General features: G+C 36.4%; 1 protein-coding gene across 2 annotated transcripts in view; it reads left to right on the forward strand.

Annotated features, from left to right (window-relative positions):
• topaz1 (testis and ovary specific TOPAZ 1) overlaps window positions 1–23,023 on the forward strand; it is a 38,636-nt gene extending 15,613 nt beyond the window's left edge. For both annotated transcript variants that reach the window (XM_051873786.1, XM_051873787.1), the window contains exons 10-19: window positions 2,672–2,764; window positions 3,309–3,424; window positions 3,528–3,594; window positions 3,761–3,932; window positions 12,308–12,408; window positions 12,491–12,656; window positions 12,754–12,906; window positions 20,202–20,405; window positions 20,905–21,082; window positions 21,764–23,023. In XM_051873786.1, coding sequence (XP_051729746.1) covers window positions 2,672–2,764; window positions 3,309–3,424; window positions 3,528–3,594; window positions 3,761–3,932; window positions 12,308–12,408; window positions 12,491–12,656; window positions 12,754–12,906; window positions 20,202–20,405; window positions 20,905–21,082; window positions 21,764–21,974 — 1,461 coding nt within the window. In that variant the 3' untranslated portion in view covers window positions 21,975–23,023. The remainder of the gene's footprint in view (window positions 1–2,671; window positions 2,765–3,308; window positions 3,425–3,527; window positions 3,595–3,760; window positions 3,933–12,307; window positions 12,409–12,490; window positions 12,657–12,753; window positions 12,907–20,201; window positions 20,406–20,904; window positions 21,083–21,763) is intronic.
• Window positions 23,024–27,255: the final 4,232 nt, after the last annotated feature.

Genomic DNA, 27,255 nt, shown 5'->3' on the forward strand with positions numbered 1-27,255 from the left:
TTTGTAGTCCAAAAAGGTGTTTATTAAAGCGGGTGTGCAAAATGTGCAAATAAATATGGTTAAGAGAAATAAAACAGGTTATCAATAAAAACAGTCTAAAAACTAGAACTGTTATGTACAAAAACAGTACAAACTCTCCTCTTCATCTGAGGACAGAGTTTCAGTGCGCTCAAGCAGTGCTACAATGACCTAGTTCACATTCTCTTAAAAACCATGATCCGTCCTTCAGTCCTCCCTTCCACTAACTACAAGTAGCCACTTACTAAGTGGAGTGTACCATTTAAAAAAAATAAAAATTAACCCTTCCTTCACCATATGATTAATACATAAATACACAAGATGATTGAGAACAGGAGTTCAAACAAATCAATAAATACAATAAATAAGATGGATAAAACTAACATTTGCACAAACATTTCCATAAAAGAGCTAAAATGAGCACTCTCATGTAGTTTGCACTCTTTAATGCCATGCCCACTCAGCTAAACCAGGAAATATAAAACAGAAAACTGTAATGTGCTGCCACCTACTGGATGTACCAGGTCACAACGTACTTACTTCTATAGCGTGGAGAAGCTCAATGATACGAAAAAGAGCAGTACTCTGTGAAGTTGGGAAATAATCTTAGTTGTATGCCACAAACCACATATTCTTTAAACACAAAATATGGAAATCAGCTGCATGAATGAGGATTGCTGATGTTATAGAATTTTCAGGTGAGATTCTCAATTAATTTCGTTGTCTATGCCCTGAGGTAAAATGTTCAGTGACTGAGTGTAGCAATTATTGTATTTAATTGTACAGTACAATTGTAACAACGTATAGTATAGACATGTGAAGCCCTATACGTGAGCCTCCTTTTATATAACGTGACGCTCCTTAAAGTCCTCTATGTCGCTGCTTGCAATAAGGGCTGTTAGAATTGAAGAAATTTAGCATTTCTCCGCCACCTGTAAGGATGCGTGAAATCCGACATAGTGGTTTAATAAAGGGTTTATTGATCTTGTAAAATACAAATTTTTAGCTCATTTTACATTTTTAAGTTTTATATGGGCCAATATAAGCCCATCAGCCCATTTTACAGAGGATGCGTTAAACTTAATATTAAAGGTATTGCCAGAAAGCCAAATTTTCAGTGAATAGATCTGTTATTTCATGCACATCCATGCTCTTGTTTTCTTCATAGTAAGATGGCAGAGATGAACAAAGGAAATAGCTTATAGTATACATAGAACGTAAATTGTAACGCATGAGCACATAAAAAAATTCCATGCACACTTAAAAAGTTTCTTGTGAGCATGCAATATTTTCATATGAGCACGCAAAAGTTTCTTGTGTACATGCAAAAAAATTTCTTGTTTTGTATTTTTTTTTTTTATTATTCCCTTGAGGGGGCTCCATACCTTTGGAAGCAATTTTTTTTTTAATCAAGCATTGTTTTGTAGTCATTCAGAGAAATGTGTCACTTCTGCTGCACAGAATCTCTAGCATGCGCTGATTTTGGCTGATCTGCAAAAGTCATCTTCACAAAATGCTGACATGTAAATGGATTTATAATGCATATCTCATTAAATGAAATTTACACAATAAATATTGACAATAAAACAAAGATACAAATGAAATAAACAGTGCTTTATGTTTTTCAGGTAGACCTACATTAGATCTATTTAACTGTTGCATTCAAGAACAAGAAACAAAACAGAAACAACAAAATAATCAAATGTAAAAATAAAACACTGCATAGTCTTCACATAAATTACATATACACTGAGTCATATTAAATCTACAAAAGTTATTCAGTCAAGAGCAGTAAATGATTTTAATTTTTTCATTTGTTATTTGACACACAGCAGCAGGTATACTGTATTAGGCTGCTGTCACTATAAGACCTAATGCACGTATCCTATTGACACGCATCCAATTTCTTTCCCAGCTGTTTACATTCACTTAAGACATAACTGACTGTGTTTACATGAATACTCACTAAGACAGGCATTTTGACATTCGAGTGCAATAAGCCACGAAAGAGAACTGAATTTGGGATTGCACGCTGTCCGAGAGGCAGCATTCTGTGCACACGCTTCAGGTGTGTGTCAGCGTGAGTACTGCAGTGAGTTGTTTTACACAGCTTATTGCGCTTAATTACTATTGTTAACATAAAGTAAGTAAGCTGTTGCGATATGCATATCGCAATATGTACATTTACGATATTTCAATCATTTTGATATATCGTGCAGCCCTACTCTACAGTATTTTTCCTCATGTTATGTGCAGGGCTCTGTGTTGTACGGGAATAGATGTCAAAAAGGATATATAACAAATAAGTACATACATCCATGACCTGTTGAAATACATCAGTGAATTATATCAGAGTAATCCACCTTTTTTATCATTTTATTTATTTTATGGCATAATGCACACCTAGTGTGATTTAAAATACTGCCTAGTAGGCGTACTGTACTGTACTGTACAAAGTAAGCACACTTCATGTACTGCTGTCACTGTAATATTTCACTGTAACAGTAGTCAAATAGCTGGAACATTAAGAATTTATATAATAAACAATTTGCGGCGGTGGTAATAGGCACTTTGGTTGACTACCTACTGCATATATAATGCATAAATATATACTTTGTTTTTCCTGTGTCTTATACATTTTTTGTTATGTCAGCCTCCAGCTGAGATTATGTTGGCTGTTTTTAAACTTGTGAGAGAAAGAGGTCTGATCAACACTGTACCTGAGCTCATTCTCCTCACCTCGAAGGTAATGCCGACATTCAAAGCATTAGATCAGGGGTGCCCAATCCTGTTTCTGGAGATCTACCTAACTGTAGAGTTCAGATCCAACCTTGAACTCGGTGTTGCTAAGTCTGCGGTTTTCCACCGGAATTGAGCTACTTTTAAGTTGTTTTTCGTGGGTTGATTTCCACTGCTGTACGTAAGATTTCAGTGCTTCAACACCCCCCAGACATACAAATTCAGTGGAGAATCGGCCGCCTGATGAAGAAAATCACATTGGGCTATTTTTGGGTTACTTTTGACTGTCCATTGGGCTACTTTTGTTGCACAGACTTGGCAAACCTGCCTGTCTGTAATTATCAAGTGCTCCTGATGATCTGGTTCAGTTGTGTTTGATCAAGGTTGGAGCTGAAGTTTGCAGGAAAGTAGTTCTCCAAGAACAGGATAGGGAACCCCTGCATTAGATCATTATATAATATAATGGAGATAAGTGATGGTGTGTGTGCGCTCTGCAATTACAATTTCAGATTAGCCATAATGCCACATTTAATGTGTGTTTATGTGTTCAGATTGTCGAGGCAGGATGTGTATTCAGTGTGGATCAGTGTGAGGTCATGCAGAATCATCTCCAAATGATGCAGGTTCCTAGACAGCAGATGGACATTTTCCTTGCTGTTAAATGCAGGTATGCTTCCTCCCACAGTAGAACAGTAATAGTTTTATTATTTTACATTACCAAAAAACCATCATATGATGTCACACACACACTCATTTTTGTTTGTTTGTAGAGCTCTTGTGACTAACCCTCATACCTCTGAGCTGTCAAATCTGGCCCAGGCTGTTGTTAGAGTTGAGGTAAGATCACTACCTAATTTCTGTAGTATTTATTTACACTTTTACATTTGCTCATTCTCATTTTTTCCCCCCATTTTTATTTCTTTATGATGCCATGTCTTTTTCATTATCACTAATTTGTGGAGAGGTTTTACATATATATGTGTGTGTTTGTGTGTGTGTCCAGATGCTGAAACATCAGGATGACTGGGCTGAACTGGCATTAGTATTCTGCGGTGTTTGTGTGGGTTCACACAGTCCCACGGAACTTCTCAGGTTCTGCTGCTGCGTTACCATGGCACTGCTGAAAGAACCCAAAGACAAACTCGTCCTACCATATGAGCTGTTTGCTGAATCAGGTACACACATACTCAATTTCATTGATTTTAAAACTTTAGTTTTGTTAAGTAATTTATACGTACACTTTGAAAGTTTGGGCACTGTTAAAATACACGTAATATAAATAATATAGACATAAACATGTACATTATTATATATTAAAACAAATATCTGCAGAGGGCACCAGTGGCCTGGTGATTGTTGTTGTTACACTTTCAGGGTTTCCGTGGGGCATTAAAAAGCATTAAAAGTCATTAAATGGATTTTGCGAAAATTAAGGCCTTAAATGGCATTAAAAAGACTTAAATTTTATTCCTACAGTCATAACATTTTTTAGGTAGTTTTGAAGAAAAATAATACTACCAGTTTGTTTTGAATGTAGCCTTCATAATTAATAACTTTGATTTGCTGTTGCAAAATATGTACATTGGTGTGATACACAACCAGTTTGGTAATTGCCTTCGGATGGTGCAAAATTGCTGCAACGCTATTTTGGACAGCGGCGGACTAGGACCTGGAGAAGGAAGGCTGCAATGTTGCCAACTTAGTGACTTTTCAATCCCCTTTTGCGACTTTTTTCCAAGAAAGCGCATTGTGGCGAATATAGCGACTTGTTAACCTGATCTAGCATCCGAGACTCCCCGGTACTGCCGCACGAGCACGAGATCTTGCTTTCCTGCCGCGGACGCACCTCTCTCTGCGTCTGCTGTTCAGTGGCGAGAGGAGCAGCGCATATTCAGTTGAGGATGTGTGCTCTGTCAGAGAATAAAATAGATACTATTGCTTTTATCCTGAGTGATTTTACGTTTACATATAGCCAAAATCACAGCAACTGTCTTTATCTTATGTGTATGGTGATTTTGTCAGACAATGTCTCGATTATAAATCGGGATTTAGCGCTGATTTAACATGTCAGGGCTCAACACTAACGCTTGTCCAGTAGTCCGGGATAAGTAGGCTCGCGCTGTTGAGGCTCGCGCACCATCTCGAGGAGAAAAATGAGCGAAGCACACACAAAAAGAAACTCAGTTAAACATTCTGCGGTCAAAAGTTTTTATAACTTGATACAGGTAAGCAAAATCACACAACCAAGAATGCTGTTTTTTCTAAATAGGCTACCATCACGATTAAAAAACGTGACACTGATTTCGTACAGTTCAATTAACAAGTAAGTTAGTTAATATTGTCACTTACGATTTAGAAGGAACATTGACTGTTTTTGTTCTATTTTAACAGCGAAAATAGTTTCAAACAAAGATCACAGCAGAACCATAGCGCAACATGCCTTGTTTTCATTACTGAATGATTCAGCGTTTTGAACGAATCGGTTGAGTCAAAGATTAAATGACCCATTCATAAACAACTGCCTCATTCTTGAATGAATCAGCCATTGGAATGAATCGTTTGAACGAATGTGAGTGACTTAATGACTCACTTATTAAGACGGTTACTTGACGCCACCTACTGGTGGTTTAGTTTAATTTTTAAAAGTATCATTTTCCCCCCAACATTTCTTACAATCCCATAACATTATTAAATGCAGTTGGGGAATTGGGGAATTTGGCTGTATTAAAATACATTATATGAGCACAAAGGGTAGCAGCAGAGAAGCAAACAAATGTAAAGGGCTGACACTTGGCAGAATGCGAATGCAACAATGACATGATAAATATTCTAATTGCCATATGACGTCATCTATTGACGTTTAGCGACATATGTATATATATATGGCATTAAAGATTTAATAATTGGCATTAAAAAGGCATCAAAAAGCATTAAATTAGATTTGATGAAACCTGTAGAAACCCCGACATAACAGTATGGTCAAATCCTTCTTTAACAATTGGCCAAACAACATTTATGTAACTTCTTAACTTCTTCATGATAGAAGTGCTACAGCCACTGTAATTTCTTGAACAAGAACATGTGGACATTAGGCTTGCTGTGGTATTTGGTGATACCAATGTTACACGATGTTCGGCCGTACACTGATTACATTACTTGCCCACCACAACAACGTTTTTTTAAAAATAAAAACCATTTAGTTCTACAATTATAAACTGAAAAGTGCCTGATCTGCTCTATATACAGCACAAGCTGCAGTTGCAGCACAGTGCAGCAGGAGTCAGATTTCACTTATCACATGACATTTGGTACGCAACAGATCCCGAGTGTCATTGACAAATATCTCATCACATAAATGTGTGATCAGTCAGTAGTCAGTGCAGCAAGAGTCAGATTTCACTTATCACATGACGAGAGTAAGGAGAGACGAGATGACTGACAGGACGATGGCGGAGGATTTGGTGCGCAACATATCCTGAGCGTCATTGACGGATAACTCAGGGTTATATAGGAAAGAAAATTTTCCCCCCTCATAATTATAACAGTGATTAAACCTAAAGTTAATGTGGGTAAGAGCGATGAACATAATATGCTTGTTTTATTGGTGCAAACGGTCCCCATTGTAAATGTACTTTTAAATAATAAGCTACAGCTCAATTTTATTATTTACCGTATTTTTCAGAAAATAAGTTGCTTTTCTGTAAGTCAAACCAGGTTAAACTTGGTTGAGAGAAAAAACACAGATAAGTTGCAGCTGTGTTTAAGTCCCATTTTATACAGTATCTCACAGAAGTGAGTACACCCCTCACATTTTTGTAAATATTTTATTATATCTTTTCATGTGACAACACTGAAGAAATGACACTTTGCTACAATGTAAAGTAGTGAGTGTACAGCTTGTATAACAGCGTAAATTTGCTGTCCCCTCAAAATAACTCAACACACAACCATTAATGTCTAAACCGCTGGCCACAAAAGTGAGTACACCCCTAAGTGAAAATGTCCAAATTGGGCCCAATAGGTAGATTGCACATGACGTCATTGCTGCACGCAAAATGCGGCTGGAGGGCAAGAAGTGATTTTTCTTTTATAGGAATCCTATCACAAACTCAAAATTCCTTTGTTTTGCTTCGTTTATGGTTGCTCAAATCTATCAAACCGAGAAACCACAATGAGCTTTTATCGTTTACATAACTTATATCGTTTTTTAACTTTAAAAGTTGTCACCTTCTATAGCGTTTTGCGTCTGCCGATACTGAAATGAATATGGATACCTGCTTACCTTTTTTGTTTTTGACTTGGTTAAATAATCACATTCTTCATGGTATCGTTTGCAGGGAAGAGAAGATATTTTATCCCATTGCATGATCATTTGGTGTTTTCGCTTCAGTTTTGTAGAATTCCGTTTACAATGTTGATCTGGTTATCGTGACAACAGTGTCACGCACTGGGCACGTGCTGCTGCTTCAGCCATCATATGGTAGAAAATGTCCAAATAAAAAAAATGTGTTCAACAAGCTGACAGAAGTCGATCCATTTCTTTGTTGGAAGGGTGTAACTGTAACTGTAGTTTTAATGTTTTCTTTGTAAATATTCACTTTCCCATAAGACCACGAAAGAGAATCAGAGGGGCATTCAGCGGACAGACACCGTTTTTTACAGTCTATGACAGACACCGACACACTGGAATTTATTTATTTATTTATTTTTGTATTTTAACAAATGACAACCAAAATCAAACCCATAGAAGCTTGTGAACAGTTTTGAAGTGGCTGCGTGCAAGTTATACTCATTCACAAGCTGAGTTGGAGTCATACTCGCAAATGTAGTATTAATTATTAAACCAAACAAAATACAACACTTTCAAAAACACTCAGCTATGTGATTATTTTATTGAGTGATAGGGAGTGGGTTCAATCAGTGACATTATTAGATTTGATATACGACGTCTCCTCATCACCACCTCAACCTGCTTCCTGAAAATTGTATTACACTGTCCAGTTTTTTTCCCTGAACGATGATGTGAGCTTCTGTTGCAATTCTCGATTAAGCATAAATGACCTACAATGGCGACATTTTTCACAATCACGACAGAAATCAAAAATACTGCCCTTAATGTCACTAGTAAAAAGGCATCGTGATATAAACAAACCCAGACTAGAACTGAACACGGCGTGATGGCAGCTTCACATTCTACCTCCTCGATGGCAGTCAAGTCTTTCAATTCAGTAGAAAAATCGCTCCTCTTTATAACATAAGGTTCACGTCCAAAATATGTTGTAATTTTCTGTTTATACTTTTCTAAACCAGCACGGTACGGACTTTTCCCCATCTCTTCCATTCTAATTTTCACTGCTTGCCCTCCACATTAATTTTGCGCATCAACAGAACCACGTGATTGCAAACAACCTATTAGCCATTTTCTCTCCCCGGTGTCATGTGACTCGTTAGTGTTGCAAGGTCTCAGGTGTGAATGGGGAGCAGGTTTGTTAAATTTGGTGTTATCGCTCTCACTCTCTCATACTTAGGGCTGTGTATTGCCAAGAATCTGGCGATACAATACGTATCACGATACAGGGGTTACAATACAAAGAATATAGAACACACCACCATATGCATAAAACCTTACAAACAACTTTATTTTATTTAATCAATACAGTATTATTTGCATTTATATCACTAATCACTATTTTGTGCAATCTAAGGGAAAATAGTAAAGTGACTGCAGCATTATTTAGGTGTATATGTTTTAAAGGTTCACAGTATAGCAGTTTTAATTTTTAAACTATTTAACAACTAGTGCATAGTCCATTTCATGACTGAATATCTGTTTGTTTTATATGTAATACTGTGAAGCTGCTTGCTTTAAAGCAGTCTAATGTATAAAGTGCTATTTAAATAAACGTGCCTTCACTGAAGTGCTGAACAGAGCTGGTGCAAACATATCCACATCGCTATGATCAGATGCTTTCTTTATGCTGTCACTACTGTCATTTTTGTTGTGTGTTTATTTTGTTACTGAGAGGAAAGCGTTCAGTACATACTCCATATTCTATCGAACGCCTCTCTCAGCAGTGCGGATGGCATCGGGATATTAAGTGAGCTCTCAGATTCAATGCGTTTCCCAAGTTTTGGCTTTTAACATGGCCTATTTTGCAAACAACTGACTCTTGTCGATCTCCTTAGTGGTTTCTTTATAGTTGAAGCCTAAATGAGTCCACACACTTCAGCTCTGTATACCGCGGGAGCGGAATAATTTTATCGTCTTGTGAGCTGGGTTTGCTAATGCTAATGCTATTGATGCACCTTGCGCTTCTCCGGCTACGCGTCAGTTTACGTTCTGAGATAACGCTGACATCTAGCAGTTGGGTTTTATACAGTCTGGTTTAAACCGAACACAAAGCCACGAATCTTGGATGTAAATAAATATCGATAGTGTTTTTGAGAATCAATACAGTATCGCCAAACATAATATCACGATATTCATGTGTATCGATATTTTCTTACACCCCTACTCATACTGGTCACTGGAAGTTCAACATGCACCTCATGGCAAAGAACTCTCTAAGGATCTGAAAAAAAGAATTTTTGCTCTACATAAAGATGGCTTAGGCTATAAGAAGATTGCCAAGACCCAGAAACTGAGCTGCAGCACGGTGGCCAAGACCATACAGCGGTTTAACAGGACAGGTTCCACTCGGAACAGACCTAGCCATGGTCGACCAAAGAAATTGAGTGCACATGCTCAGCGTCATATCCAGCGGTTGTGTTTGGGAAATAGACATATGAGTGCTGCCAGCATTGCTGCAGAGGTTGAAGGAGTGGGGGGTCAGCCTGTCAGTGCTCAGACCATACGCCGCACACTGCATCAAATTGGTCTGCATGGCTGTCATCCCAGAAGGAAGCCTCTTCTAAAGATGATGCACAAGAAAGCCTGCAAACAGTTTGCTGAAGACAAGCAAACTAAGGACATGGATTACTGGAACCATGTCCTGTGGTCTGATAAGACCAAGATAAACTTATTTGGTTCAGATGGTGTCAAGCGTGTGTGGCGGCAACCAGGTGAGGAGTACAAAGACAAGTGTGTCTTGCCTACAGTCAAGCATGGTTGTGGGAGTGTCATGGTCTGGGGCTGCATGAGTGCTGCTGGCACTGGGGAGCTACAGTTCATTGAGGGAACCATGAATGAGCAGAGCATGATCCCCTCCCTTCGGAGACTGGGCCGCAGGGCAGTATTCCAACATGATAACGACCCCAAACACACCTCCAAGACGACCACTGCCTTTCTAAAGAAGCTGAGGGTAAAGGTGATGGACTGGCCAAGCATGTCTCCAGACCTAAACCCTATTGAGCATCTGTGGGGCATCCTCAAACGGAAGGTGGAGGAGCGCAAAGTCTCTAACATCCACCAGCTCCATGATGTCGTCATGGAGGAGTGGAAGAGGACTCCAGTGGCAACCTGTGAAGCTCTCGTGAACTCCATGCTCAAGAGGGTTTAGGCAGTGCTGGAAAATAATGTTGGCCACACAAAATATTGAGACTTTGGGTCCTATTTGGACATTTTCACTTAGGGGTGTACTCACTTTTGTAGCCAGCGGTTTAGACATTAATGGCTGTGTGTTGAGTTATTTTGAGTGGACAGCAAATTTACACTGTTATACAAGCTGTACATGTGTGTTGTCACATGAAAAGATACAATAAAATATTTACAAAAATGTGAGGGGTGTACTCACTTCTGTGAGATTGTAATTTGATTCATTCAGAAATAATGTAAAATACTGCTAAATAAAACGAAATGTTACCAAACTCTAAACACTGTAAACATTTTACTTCCTCTCACTCTAGATCCTTTAAATTTAATGGTAGGCTTATTCAACAGAGAAAAATGCTACAGCCACTACAGAACAGAAAAAATTAAAAAATATATGTATAAAATAAAAATAAATTATAGTGCTATTCATTACAAACAACATTTATTTTAAATGCCAAGCCTATAACAAACTTACTTAAAGCAAAACTGAAACTAAAATGGTGTAAAATTTGGTTGCTAAACTATTATTTATGTGAAGAAGGCTTTGTACTTCTCTCATGTCCCAATATCCACTCAAAATAGTATCCTTCACATCGGCCTACTCAAAAAATGTGTTTGGAATAACACCATGGCATGCTCACGCTGACCGACAGCCTAAATATTGTACAACAGATAAATTAAATTGAGTAAACGAATAACTTTTCTATGTTGTCTCATAAGAGGCTGCAATGTCAAGTTACCACAACAGACTTGTAGCCAGTCAGCAGTAGGGGGCGTATACACGTGATGGGGGAGGAGAGAGAGTGAGCAATAGGGTGATTGACTGTTGAAAAAGAGATGGCTGAGAGACAATACAAAAGAGAAAATGTTAGAGGAAAATCACTGGGAAAAGAAGGGTTATGATCAGGCAAGAGCTTTAGGACCCACGTTAATATTAGAAAACCTTTTTTAATGGAGAGACTGAAAGCCTGAAAAAAAAACCTCAGACTCAGAGGTTGCATTGTTTCTGCTCAATATGTGAGTAACATTGGTTTTGATTGTGTGCTACTGGGGACTAACAATGAAATCTTGCTTTTATATACTTGTATATATATGGTAATTTTTTTTATTTATTTTTTTTGTTCTTCCTTGTTCATTCGTCATCTTCGTATTATTATTTTTTTTACAAAGCTTTATTTTCCACTCGCCAACCGCCCGATGATATTCTCTGATTTAGATTTCTGCACCTGATCATCACATTACAATTATTCAAATTCTCAGTGTTAAGCATGATGATATGGTAACATATCACACTGAAGTAGGCTGCTTATAAATTAACATTTATTTAAAATAAAAGTTCTTTTTTGGCTAAATTACATTTCCTTAATAGCCTAAACACAGGCTTTAATCCCTTCAAACTCAAATTGTCACTGTATCATTACATCATTGTTGGAAAACACTTATCAGAATAATTTCTGTTAGTTAAGCTTGTGTATATTTTTAGTTAAAGCTGTTAAGTTTTAAAGCAATATCTCATGTAGGGTTTTTCCTTTGTGTTTTTATATAACACTAGGAGGTGCTCTAGACACAGGTTTTCCTTGATTAGTTTTCCCTGAAGAGAAATACGTTCAGTTGAAAATGAAAGTAAAAGAGTGACGCATGTTCATTACTGTGAAATGAGTTCTGCGTCTTTATTAAAATCAACACATTAATGATTGCATAACTAATTAATGCCTTTCACTGTTGTCGCTCCTCCTTTTATCCTTCCAAAACTCCTCCGTGGGACATTCGCTCCACCGGCCTCACTCCACTCCATCGATTCTCGGCCCCTGCCCTGCTTCACTCCACTCTTACTGACCCCAAACTTTTGATAGTGTACATGATAAATAACAAGTTGTTGAGTGAATATAGTCAGTTTCTGTTATATACAGTGTCTTAGGTTTGCCATGTTGTAAAAATGCCTTGCCATGTCAAAATGTTTGAGAACCGTCATGTTTTATAACTAATTTTGGGTGGATTGTCATGTCTTTATTCTGTCAGTGTGTCAGCAAGCCTCGTCTAATGAAATGATCAAAACCATCCTGGGGAGAATTGGAGTCTCTCTGATCTTCAGGTACCACAGGACACAAGAGTGGAATAAGGTGGGTGTGTGTCCTGTTTGTAGAAGCACGCTATACAGTAGTAAACCTTTGACTGAATACTGTATGTCTTGCATGTGCTTAGGGAGTAAAGCTGGTCAGTGTGATGTTCAGACTGCACATCGAGTTCATCACTCTGAAGGGGATTATGGGGAATGAACACAGGGTGTCTCGCTGTCAGCTGGTCACTATGGCAACAGAGCTCTTCCTTCACAGCGGGAGTATTGAGGGAGCTTTGAAAATGCTGAGAGGTAAAAAGATATGCAACTTTTGATATGCAACTTTTGTGCGTGGTGTTCTGAATCTGGAAATAAGGGATTACTTGTGTATGTGTTTCTTTTCCTTCAGCTGATGGTTGGTTTGTGAGCTCAAGCATGTGGCCTTGTGAGCAGGCTGACATAGAAAGTCGAAAACATGTCCTGACTCTCTTAGCTGGGAAGACATCACACAGAGACACCTTTGAGATTCTTACCAACTTACCCGGACTCAGACAACCAATAAGCAAGTTATTTCATCTTTCATCATATCTCATTGTAATATGCCAATGCCAAAAACCTCCAAGTCTGTCAGACTTTTTTTTTTCATTTTTATCAGGCTCCTATGTTTATGTTCAGTAGTTTCACTTTAAAGCAGAGGTCTCCAAACTCAGTCCTAGAGGGCCTCTGTCCTGCTCCAAATCCAATTAAACACACCTGAACCAGCTAATCAAGGTCTCAATAGGCATACAAGAAACTTTCAAGAAGGTGTGTTGTAGCTGGTTGGAGCTAAACTCTGCAGGACAGTGGCCCCCCAAGACCGAGGTTTGAGACCTCTGCTTTAAACGGATAGCTCACCCAAAAATGAAAATGTTGTCATCACTTACTCACCCTCAAGTTGTTCCAAACCTGTATGAGTTTCTTTCTTCTGGTGAACACAAAAGAAGATATTTTAAACAATGATGGTAATTAAAAAGTTGACTGTAGCCATTGACTTCCATAGTAGGAAAAAAAAAAATACTATGAAAGTCAATGGCTACCCTCAACTGGTAGGTTATTTAATGAACGTATACTGTGTATGGAGAGCATTCACTCAGTATCTTTATCACATTTTTTACTTAGGTGACATTTAGTGGCTTTTGCATCTGAAGTGTGTGTGTGTGTGTGTGTATGTATATATATATATATATATATATATATATATATATAATGCGTATATACAGTGTGTATGTATATATTAGGGATGTCGATAGATTAAAAAATTTCAATAATAATTCTAATTTTTTTTATTCTAGTAATAATAAAAATAATTAATAATAAAAATAATTCACTTATTGTGAAATTAAAGGGTTAGTGAAAATGAAATTATTGTTATTAAGTACTCACCCTCTTCTACACCCGTAAGACCTTCGTTCATCTTCAAAACACAAATTAAGATATTTTTGATGAAATCCAAGGGTATCTAATCCACACATAGGCAGCAACGTCACTGCACCTTTTGACATCCAGAAAGGTAGTTGAAAACATGGTTAAAATAGTCAAATTGACTACAGTGGTTCAAACTTAATGTTATGAAGCGACAAGAATACTTTTTGTGCGCAAAAACAAAACAAAAATAACGACTTTATTCAACAATTTGAATCGTTGTCATATGTAGTGAACTCAGTGCAGGCTTTCTTGTTTACGTCTGAACGCCAACTCAGTATTAGCCGAAGCTGATCACGTGAGCAGCACAATGCATACACGTGATGCCGACACAGGATCCGGCCAATAATGAGCTGGCATTCGGACGTAAACAAGGAAGCCTGCAATGAGTTCATTACGTATGACAACGGTTCAAATTTTTATATACAGTTTTTATATTTATAACATATGATACAGTTCAGCAACATTACACGACCAAGACTGCTGTTTTCATGAACACCATCACGATTGAAAATGTGACACTAATTTCATACAACAGTTCAATTAACAAGGAGGCCTAGTTAAAATGAAATCACTTACATTTTAGACGAAGTATTGACTGTTTTTGTTCTGTTTCGACTGCAAAAATAGTTTCAAACAAAGATCACAGCTGAACCATAGCGCATCTCACAGCGAAACTCAACCGTGTTTTTATTAATTAATGAATCTGTGTTTTTAACGAATCGGTAGAGTCAAAGATTCAGTGACCCATTCATTAACACCTGCCTCATTCTTGATTGAATCAGCCGTTTGAACAAATCCTTTGAATTAATCTTTGATTAAATTAATCAAAGACCCACTCATTAAGATGGTCACCTGCTGCCACCTACTGGCGGTTTAGTTTCATGTTTAAAAGTATCATTCTTTCCAACATGTATTTGTATATTCAATTTTCTCATAACATTATTTAATGCAGTTGTAATTTTTCAGTGTAAATGAATTCATTTGATTGGTAACAGCCCTATAGTGTCTTATTATTGTAACTGAATTTATTGATCAAATTTAAGAATTTAAAATGAAAGATGAAGCATACATTAAATTAGATTAGGAAAAAATGCCTTTTACTAAGGTTAAAAAAAGCCATTGGGGTAAATATTACAAATATGCAGATATAAATATGTCAAAGGTGATAGAACACTGATGAGAATATTGCTTCAGAATACAAATCAGACAAAAATCCGATTTTTTTCTGGATTTTTTTTACTCAAAGCACAAAACAAACACATGACAAGACTTAATGTCGAGCCCTGTATGAATTATGGCTTGTACGGCTCCTCATGTATATATCAAATAATTATTATATATTTGTTATATAGTATATCTATATATATATATATATATATATATATATATATATATATATAAATAATATACACACTGTGTTTCAAATTATTATGCAAGTGACATATCTGTAGGATTTCAGTACAATAAACATTCAGATTTGGCTACTGGTTTTCCAAAGTTACTAGCCACTCAGCATTTTCACTGGCCACAATTTTGCCAGTCAATTTTGCAAATCAAGACTACATTGTATATCAGCTGGTATGTACAGGTGGGCAAGGGGTGGGCAATATAAGTGTAATATGAGAAATTTTATGTTATTTTTGTTAGGCTATATAAAAAGAACAAAGAAGCAAACTACAAATAGTACATTTAAAAAAATATTTTTCTGATACAGTAGGTTTATTTAACATGTATACATTTATTTAACATCTTTTGTTTTTTGATTAACATTAATGACAGACAGGTATTTAATTGGGCTGCTGAATGCATGGACGTAATATACTGACACATATCCAGTTTTTACCCACCTGTTTACGTCCACTTAAGCCATAACTGGCTGTATTCACGCAATAGCCTACTCCACACGATGGGCATTTTGACATCTGTGTGTGCGTGTATCTCAAATAACTAGCTTCCGGCGGACGACCTTACGCATACTGCGCAAGTTGATTTGGGCGGAAGAGCAACCTTTGACCCAAACGCAATGACGAACGCGGAGGCGCAGAGGAGAGAGCAAAACAAAACACCGGTCACGAATTAGAAGTCTAAAACGAGAAATTTTAAAGAGAAATGTCGGAGGATTTTGATATAAGAGAAGAGGAGCTTGAGTTTGTTGCCCAGCCCTATTTGTTTGAACCGAGAGAGACGTCTAAGCTTACGATACTCCTACATCCTACGTCCTACATCATACATCACGTCAGTGGGTTGCTCATATGGTGCCGTTGTCCTCCGGTTATTTGAATTTATGAAGTTTTATATATGGATATTTTTCTTACAAAAACGCATCGCTTCACTTCAAATTGCGGGCCCCCATTCACTACTATTATAAATCTTGGAGGACTAAGGACATTTGGGTGGGCTATCCCTTTAAAACTAGTTACAGAATATATGAATATGAACATAAATTAACATCTAAAGGTATGTGGAAAGATACAGTACAACTTACTGAAACGTATCTTGTGTAATCGCTCAATCATCAATGTGTTTATATTTTAATGCAGTTGTCACAATTACCTAATTTGCCAGTAAACCAGTTTTATTGATTGCAATTCAGACTTGAAGATAATGGGAACATTTGAATAAGAAACACAATACAATTGTAAATGTAATTGAACATTCCGGCACTTCAAATGTTATTTTGAATATGATGACAAAAAATTATTTATTATTTATTCATCCTTCAGATTGTCCCCATTTATAAAACTGAAAGTTTCAAGATGTAGGAAATCCAACATTTGATGGAAAACAAACACTTTTATTTAAAAATAAAAAAGACACAAAAAATACTACTATAACCAGTAGATGGTGGCAGATGAGCACTTATTGGCTCATATTAGCCATTTCCACTCTCCAACCAGTTTTACTTTTGAATTTATAATTAGTCTAGGTATTATAAAATCACTAGGTTTAAAAAATTCATTTGTCAAAGTTAAGCACTTTAAGTACTGAAGAAGGAAATGTCACAAAGTCTTGTGAAAAATAAGAACTTTTCTTCAAATTACGAATCAGTTTACAAAAATCCATACCATTTTGAGTTGCTGCAATGAAATTTCAGCAAAATGGACTAGCCTGCTGCATCATTTTGTTTTCACTTTTAATTTTCGGGGTGTCTTTGAATTCAGTCCTCTGTATTTTGATAATTTTCATTTCCATCAAACGATGTGGCATTCTTTCGTTCCTAACACATTACCCAGTCCATATCAGTATGGATATCCAGCACGATATTTTTCTCCATTGAGATCGGATGTGTTTTCAAAGTGTTCTTTTAATTTTTTTGAGCAGTGTATATACATACACACACGCACGCATGCATGCATACAATCATACATATACTGCCGTTCAAAGGTTTGGGGTTAGTAAGCGTTTTTTTTTCTCAATGTTTTTGAAAGCAGTCTCTTTTGCCACGGGATTCCCAATTACGTTCTCTATTTACTACCCCACATGACAGCATGAAACACCACATTTTACTGTTCATTCATTCCCAAATATGTGCTGGAGCAGCGAATATCACAAATCATCTCTAAACACACCAAGCCAGCAAGCGCGTGACGCAACTGAAGACACGTGTATTCATCACCCATTAGAAAACTGCTGTTAAATAAATTAGCAACAAATAGTAACAGCATAGCCAAAGCCTTACCTTGCAATAAACTTTGTCATTTAATTTGAAAAGCAATCAATTAATCCAAAGGGAAGCTGCGGTGTTGCACAGCTGCAGAGGCTTGCTTGTGGTCCATTTTCAAGAAGTAGCCTACATGTCCTTTTCATTTTTTTCCCCCCTCAAGTATTTGCTTAAATATGCATATAATATCCAGATTTACCAAGTAATTTTGCATCTGGATTGGGCAAACACTTCCATACACATTTTATGACCCTGTCTGACCCATTTCCACAGATCACAAACGAGACACACAGATGGAAATGTTGTTCATTGTGTTGTTGTTGTAAAAGTAATCTGTTTTGATATTTCGATACACTGTTAATTACAATAACAACTAACTATAAAAAATATTGCTAAAAATAGAACAAAGACTTGACTTGAGACTTGACTTGACTTGCACCTCAAAGACTTGAGACTTTACTTGGACCACAGGGACTTGTGAACATGTCTGTATTTTGAAATATTACAATTGAAAAACTCTTTCTATTTTTAACATATTTTAAAATGTAATTTTTTCCTGTGATGGTTAAAGCTGAATTTTTTATTTTTTTATCCATTGCTCCAGTCTTTAGTGTCACATGGTCCTTCAGAAATCTTTCTAATATGGTGATTTGGTGGTCAAGAAACATTTCTTATTATCAGTGTTTCTTCTTATCAAGTTGTCTTGTGCTGCTTAATATTTTTGTGGAAATCATGATACATTTTTCGGGATTCTTTGCTTAGAAAGTTCAAAAGAATGGTATTTATTAGGGCAATGGTTCCCAAACCTGTCCTGAAGGAGCCCCAGCACTGCACATTTTGTATGTCGCCCTTATCTGACACATCTACTTCAGGTCGTGCAGTCTCTACTAATGAGCTGATTAGTTGAATCAGGTGTGTTAGATGAGAGAGACATCCAAAATGTGCAGTGCTGGGGGTCCTCCAGGACAGGTTTGGGAACCACTGTATTAGGGGTGTCAGAAAAAATAGATAAGAGTATCACGATATTCTGCTTGGAGATATTGTATCAATACATGGACGCCAAGTATTGATATTTGCAGTGCCTGTATCTTGGCTCGCGATTGAGAGTGTTGGACATAATTTTACCATGAGCTCCCCCCTTATAATGCAGGAAATAATCATTTGATATATTTCTTTCAGACTGTAATTTTACAGTCTTGAGAGACTGAGAGGGTGAAGAAGAATACTTAACAGCCTGCATCATCATTACCTGATAGCTCACCTGTTACATTACTCTTTTGAAATTAAATTTTTTGTGTGTTTATTGTGTGTAGGCCAGTGGTTCTCAAACCTGTCCTGGAGCACCAGCCCTGCACATTTTGTATGTCTCCCTTATCTATTACACCTGATTAAACTCATGAGCTCATTAGAGACTGCAAGACCTGAAATGGGTGTGCCAGATATAGGGAGACATACAAAGGCTGCATCCGAAATCCTAGGCAGCTGACTTGTTGCCTCACTGCCCTATCAGGCAATGACTTGTAAGGCAGCATTTGTGCATAAAGACACCTCACGAAACTGATTTCAGACAGACTTCTGAGGCAGTGTAATAGTTTAATGATCTACCACAAAATACCGCAAGCTTTGGTGAGAATTAAACAAGTATTTAATTACTACAGTAGTAATTTCTCACTAGAAATGACATCAAAAGTGGAAAATGTTGGTCAAAAACGTACATTTACAAACTGACCAACAAACGCAACTTTCAGACGCCATCTTTATTTTTCTAGCTCAACTGTCACAGAATGGAAAGCACAGGATTGTGGGATATCAAAGGCAGCGAAGGACACATCTATGCTGCCTTCAAAAATCGATCAGAGGAAGGTATCTCAGGAAACAGGAAGTGAACCTAATATTGGATTTGGATGTGCCTTGATGCCTTTCTACCTTAAAATGTGTCCTCCGAAGGCAACATTTTCCAGTTTTTGGATGCAGCCAGTGTGTGCAGGGCTGGTGGTACTCCAGGACAGGTTTGAGAACCACTGGTGTAGGATATTTCACAATGACAAAAAACTCCATAATGCCATCTAGTGTCCAAGTTGTATGCTATTAATGAGAAATTTATGTATCTTCCTAAAACAATGTAAGTGATTCAGCAGCACATAGTATCATTCATTAATGAAAATGAGCGTAAAGTATAGTGTCATCTTTGACTTTGACAAATTTGAGTGTGTAAACTTTAAAATGTGCAAACATTTTTATGACTACTGTAATTTATATTAAAAATGTCTAAAATACAAGGAAGGAAAATATTGAACAAGGAAGACATGGAGATAAATATGAAGCATTGTATCAAGGCTTAAGTATTGTTATAGTATTGTATCATGGGGCCACTATTAATATATATACTTTCTTTTGATCAATTTAATGCATCTTGCTAATGAAAACATTTTTATGTGTATATATATACACTATATATACACTGTTCAAAAGTTTGTGGTCAGTAAGATTTTTTTTTTTTTTTTTTTCAGAGAAATGAAGTTAATCAGCAAGGACGCATTAAATTAACATTGTGTGTATTTGTGTGTGTTGACATAAAAATTCATTGTAGTTTAGTCTATTACAGTTAGGACTGATATTTGTTTGTTAATTGAATTACTGTTATTAATGATATGTGAATTAATTAATTTCATTTAATTAATTGCATATATGAATATTTTTCCTGACAATTTAACTTTAATTCACATTTCCAGATGGTGTGCAGATAAACGACTATACTGAAATGTTCAGTGCTCATCTGCGTCTGTGTGTGATAAAGCAGACATTACCAGTTGCAGCAGATATTGTCGAGTTTATGCTAATACAGGGTATGGTGCCTGAAACTCTTCAGCTACAAAACCTCATCCATAAACTCGGCAAGCAGAACAACTGGAGCCGTGCCAGGGCCCTTTTTAAACGTGAGTCAGATAACTTCTCAATATCTCAAATTCAGCCAAACTAAAGTTTTTAAAGGCCCCAATATACTAACAGCAAAGTTCTTTTTTGTTCTTCATTTAGGGGTTAAAAAAAAGTTTAAAATACCTTTGCAGCAGTATACTGTTAGCGAACATCCCGACGCCACCCACACTACTGGGAGCGGCATTTAGATGAATATGTAAATTTCTGCTGCATGCTAAAATAAACACACAACCAAAACAACAGCAGTTAAGAAAACATCTGATCATAGCGATGTGAATGTTTGCACAAACTCTGCAATTCGGCACTCCAGTCAAGTAATATCACGTCACATTTATTTATATAGCACTTTATACAGTAGATTGTAGATTGTACTGTAGATATACAGTAGCTTTTTTGGTCATCTAGCATTTGATGTTGCCCACCCGCTTTTAAATACCACAGTGCTCAGCATGTCATTAATGCACTGCATATCCTGTATGTTTGTGTTATGTGTTCCAGGTGCACGGTCAGCAGGGTTTTACTCTGCAGTGGTATGTGAAAGAGACGGTTTGTTTCTGCCATGTAGTCTCAGTGAAATTGAGATGACGCTGGCCTTTGAGATGTTCATCACCATTATTAATGCCAACCTACTGGCCCCTGCTGGATCCTCCCAGCCACTTCTCATTACACTCAGACGGTAAGTGTGTGAGATAGAAGCATCTTTAAGGTTCAAAGGCAAAACAACAGATTTTTTTTTAGCTTGTAAGTAGGGTTGGGTATCGTTTGAGTTTTTCGAATTAGATTCTGCTTATCGATTCCCAGTTTCGATTCTAATAAGGTAAAAAAAAAAAAAAAATAAAACATTTAGATGTCAAACATATATGAAGTGTCTTTTTGCAAAACATTTCTTTGCAGATGAATACCATTACAAAAATCAGCAGCCTACAGAACACTTACACAAGGAACGTTTACCTCAGAGAAATAACTAGCTCAACTAACAATTCCAAACATTATTAAAGACGTAAACGGTCAGTAATAAAATAAGAATCAATAAACAAATTAACAATAGCACAAATAAATACAACTGTTCAAATATACAAACAAAATTTAACAGTGTTTTAAGTTTTTCAGGTAGGTCTAGATTTCAGGTACAGAAATTGAATTCAAATATAAAATAACACTGCATAGTCTTCACTTTATAAATAAAATATCCTTTTTAAAGTTACAAAAGCCATTCCAAATTAATTCCAAGTATCTGATTCCTGACCTAAAGTATCCAATTACAGAATTGGAATCCATTTTTGATTCCCAACCCCACTTGTAAGTGCTTGAATATTGTTTGGTCATGATTTTTGAGCATGTAAATTGTATGATTTAGGCATGCTGGTGTCGAGGATGTAACGGAGAGCGTGTACTTGGCGGCTGGTTGTCGGCTCCTCTCTGCGGCTCTCATACCAAACCCCAAATTGAGCATCCGCTACACAGCTGTCAATCAAAGCCAAGAGCAGCTGTTTCAACTGGACCGTGCGTCTGCTCACAAATGGTTTCTACAGAATGAGCGGTGGGCACAAGAGATTTGGGCAAGCTAGCGCACACACACAAGCTTGCAAACAGTCCCAGATGTAACAGACGTCTCAAAGTCTAATCAGAGGTTAATTCATGTGTTCCGGACTTTTGAAACTGACACTTTTTGAAATATGTTGCACAATTTTTTTTTTTTTTTTTTTTTTTTTTTTTTTTTTTTTTTGTGGTGATTGTGTATATATTTCATTGTTTAAAATGTTGTGAAACAAGACTGTTTTGTTTTTGAAAAAAAAAAAAAAAAAAAATTTCATAATATTTAGTTTTCATGTTCTTAACAATTTATTAATTACTAAAACTTGAATCCAGAGATTTACATCTGAAGCTACAAACTCCTGTGAAAAGAACAGTTTTGACAAAACAGTTACTTTCACTGTTACCATTTGTCTTGCCAATTAGAAATTGTCAAATACATTTTGTGATTAGTGTAAAAACTTTTGACCGCAGTAGCTCAGAAAGGCAATAATATGAAAGACATTTCATCATTGGATACAATTTTGTCTAGTTCTGTGATGTGCATGTTTAAGTTTGTTCAGTTTAACTGAAAAATTATTACAAATAAATAGAAAATAATACAATACCAATCTAAAGTCAGTTGCTTTTTATTATATTTTCACCACATTTTTGCACACAGACAAATCAATGTTTATTTTGTTTTTCAGAATCTTGAATGAGAATATGTTGCTGTAAAAGGCAAAGTACAACACTTTATTTGATGGAATTTAACCATGACCCATGTGTGTCTGTGTGGAACGTTTCTTTCTTTTTGCTAATGAGTGGTAAAATGGGTGTCAGATATGTAAAGACAATAAATAGGAAACATTTGCTATGTAAAAATCATGCTGGAAATTTCTTGAAAAACAACTGTTGTAAAAAAAAAAAAAAAAAAAAAAAATGTCAAATCCATATTGGCTCGCTCTCAACAAATTTCCATTTAAAAGCAACTTTTTTTTCCACTCAAAAAAGAATGAATGGGGTAAACTGCAGGGAAGTACATTGTTTTCTAATATAGTCTATTTCTATTTTCTGATTTTTTTTTTTTTTTTTTTTTTTTTAACTCTGAATCCTTACACCAAACACTGAAGATAACAACAGGTGAAGGAGCCTCTTAACCCTTATGTGTTGTTGGGGATGTTTTCATCCACTAATGGGGTGTTTTTGAGTCTTAATTTGGCCACAACTTTCTCTGTTTCAGCAAATGGAATGATTTTTGGTGACACATCTTATTTTGATACATATGTTGGGAAAACGCTTTGAAAATTTCCAATACCTCAAAAATACACTGGCCAAATTTACTACCCTTTCTTTATGTTCAGGTTGAAAATATTAATTTTTTTTTTTGTTTTTTTTTTTGCATCTATTATTAAACCTCAGTCCTGATCAAAACTACTAAATGTTTAAAAAAAATCCAGGATTTTTACTCTTTAATTGCCAAGTTCATAAATGATGTCACTGATTTGGGGGAAAAAAACACAAAATGACTTATTTTCAATATAAAAAGTGATTGTGGACTGGATATTTTTTTACCTTTTATCACAGTCTTGGGCATGTCAAAGATTATTAACAACATTGGCTTTGATGCATTGTTAGTTTTTGTGCAGCATCAGATTTTAATTTTTTCTCCCTCATTTGTGGCTGTTTTTGCCCCATTGACTACCATTATAACGACATTTTTTGATTGCAAAGTCATGACACCATATAATCATGCATTCTGATTGATGGTGGTTTTCCCTGTTGGGAAGAGGTAAAATTTGTAATTTTTACTGTTGATCACCAGGTGGCACCATTAACCCTTTAGATAGACCTGTGCAAAAAAAAAAAAAAAAGCTTAGTTTCTGGCTTTTATATGGAGTATAACAGCATATTATAGTGTGTGTGTGTGTGTGAGAGAGAGAGTGAGAGAGACCTTACGCCAACTTACCGTGATGTATCTGAGAAAATCTAAATATGCACCTCAGCTCTCAGAACTACATGGAGTAAACAGAAACAAAGTAAGTGTATTTATGCACCTGCTGCCTTTTGATGGTGAGAAGTACAGACTAAACAAAAACAAGGTAAGTGGATTTAAACACCTGCATGCCATCCTGCTGGTCATTTGATGGTGAGAAGAGCAGCAAGCAACATTAGAAAGGGCTTGACTTGTACCGAAGTTTTAGAAATGATTATGCAGCCTGACCCCTCCAGCGAGCTGCAGGATGTATTGTCTTCTCCCTTTGACACCACAGACTCAGGACTCATCCTCTCCAGCTTCCACTGAAGGCGAGGAGGATTCAGAGGATCCTGGATCTGGGTGGATTGGGAGAAACGGAAAGTGTGGTTTTCCACCAACGTGGAGACAACTCCCTTTCTTCAGCCTGCCAGAGGCGTGACTCCAGGGCCGACGCGTTAAGGCCTTTATGCCATCGCAAGGGTCCAGAACGTGGATTCTGTGTTCAATGTTTTTTACGGAGGAGATGATTGACATTGTCAGCATGTCCAACCTCCATGGGCGCTGCACAATGAGAAACTGGAGTTGTTGCATTTTGGTTCATAATAAATTATGTTCATAAATCTGATGCAGAGTAGATTTTTTACAGAAAAAATGGAAAAGTGTATCACTGAAGGATTTTAAGGTTTTAAACTGGCTTTACCATCAAGAAAAGACAAGCATTTCACACATAGGCCGTCCGTACATCTCACCATCAAAAGGCAGCAGGTGCATAAATACACTTACTTTGTTTTTGTTTACTCCATGTAGTTCTGAGAGCTGAGGTGCATATTTTGATTTCTCAGACGCATCAAGGTAAGTGCGTAAAGGTCTCTCTCTCACTCTCACACACACACACACACACACACACACACTATAATATGCTGTTATACTCCATATAAAAGCCAGAAACTAAGCTTTTTTTTTTTGCACAGGCCTATCTAAAGGGTTAATGGTGCCACCTGTATCAATCACCAACTGTAAAAATTACAAATTTTACCTCTTCCCAACAGGGAAAACCACTAACAATCAAGAATGCATGATTATATGGAGTCATGGCTTTGCAATCAAAAAATGTCGTTATAATGGAAGTCAATGGGGCAAAAACAGCCACGAACAGTAAATGAGGGAGAAAAAATTAAAATCTGATGCTGCACAAAACCTAACAATGCATCAAAGCCAATGTTGTTACTAATCTTTCACATGTCCAAGACTGATAAAAGGTAAAAAAAAATATCCAGTCCACAATCACTTTTAATATTGAAAATAAGTCATTTTGTGTGTTTTTTAGTGGATGTTTGCATCCCGAACATAACGAAAGGGTAGTGAATTTGAACAATACACAAGGGTTAAAAGTATAATTTTGTACTTTGACGGACTTTCTGAATTAACCATTTATAGGCTTACTAATGATTTTTTCTATGATGTTAATATTTTTTGACCATAAATCATGAAAATCAACCCAAACGTTTTTCCTGCACAAGAAAAAAAAATGTGTATCCACCTGAGAATTTGAAATGAAATATTTCTATTAAAATTTTTATTTTTCCTAAGAAATTTCAAGTGACTAAATGCATAAAATCCTGTATATGCAATGTGTTCAAAACATATTTTGGCTCCTTAGAAGTTTTAGGTCACCAGGGTTTAGATGGGCTCAGACTCTGACCTCCAGACTTGAACTCCGCAGTAGTCCCCTCCCATTCTTCATCATGAACATCCTCTCAGATATCAAACTCTTCCACTTAGAAATTTGGGATGCTCCACATCAGTAGCGGCTCATCGACATAAATTGACACAATTTCACCATTGGATTTGATTTTGATTCCGAAGCTTGCGATTTGATTTCAATTTGATTACCTTCGATTCATTATTGATTAATTTGGGGCCTATCAGGTACAGTACATGGCAAATTTCCTCAAAGAAAAAAATCTCTCAACTAATGCTGGGAACCACAGTTGGTACATCATTATAATAAAGGTTAATATTAATTTATTTGTAAGCTACTTGCATATAAATTACACATAGGCCTATGGAAGTTTTTATAATAACGTTCAATATAATAATGTTTTATAAATACATTTTTAATGACGTAATGTTTCAACTCGTTTTTATATAGGCCTAAACATTTAAATGGCTGTCATAAAATGGATTTATACATTCAATATTGAAGCACATAAGTACAAATACAATGAATATGCAATAGCCTAGTGCATATATTTAGCAAAATGCTCCTCTCCAAGTTAATTTTTGTAGCTGACGTTTTTGGACATTGAACGGCTTTTCTGAGGTAAATGTGACATTTTTACAAGCTGTTTTATTGATGCGTTTCCGAGGTTGAAACGCTGATTGATCGATTATGTGACATGATACGGATTTCGGTAAGTTGTACTGTACCTTTCAACATACCTTCAGATGTTCATTCATGTTTATTTCGTATTGTAACTAGTGACGCCACAGAGCGTCACAGAATTTTCATTTTTGGGTTATCTATTCCTTTAATGTTAATACATTTATTATTGTTATCTTGTTACAGGTCCATCTGATCTGTTCTTTTTATGTCATTAATTTAATATTGTCCGTTGTGTACATTTACATTTATTTTTTATATAAGAAGATACTGTTTATCTTAAGTTATTTTAACCGAGAGGCCCCCAAATAAAATTCTGCTTAAAAGCCCCCATAAAAGCTTGGGCCTGCCCTGTTAGCTGGTATATGAAATCAGACTCCGCCTTTGTTCATAACCACTCCCTCAAGCCCGAGCTGAACTTTGGACCAAAGTATTCGGCGGGCCAAAAAACCCTGACCATTGCCCCCGAGGAAGCCCAGGAAGTGACAGTGGAAACGCTACTGGCCCTGGCATGCACTACCATGCCCACTTTTGGCCCGACAGTGGAAACACAGTTAATGACAAACTGCTATCAACCCTAATACTATTACTACTACTATCTATCTGTTTATCAATCTATCTACATTCTTAAGCAAAAGAAAGAGTGAAAGTTTTTATATATATATATATAAAAGAAGGCTTTCTCAGCGATTGAAACCTGAATCTGAATATTTGATATATAATAAGGATCTGTCATGCTATGGTAAATCATATAATGGCATAGTCTCTCTCCTTTTTTTTTGTTCAATTTCTCATAATTTCAACTTTCAATTTGGACTGATTTAATTGTTTTTTTTTTTTTGTTTTTTTTACTTGTATAACAGAAATTTAAAACGGATTCATAACTCACATCTTATTTTACTTTAAAATATTATGTGATTAATTCCATTTTAGCTGCACTAAGGGTAAGAAAGACATTTCAGTTTACCTGCAAACA

Source organism: Ctenopharyngodon idella, chromosome 19, assembly GCF_019924925.1.
Source record: "Ctenopharyngodon idella isolate HZGC_01 chromosome 19, HZGC01, whole genome shotgun sequence".
In the NCBI taxonomy this organism is placed as follows: domain Eukaryota; kingdom Metazoa; phylum Chordata; class Actinopteri; order Cypriniformes; family Xenocyprididae; genus Ctenopharyngodon; species Ctenopharyngodon idella.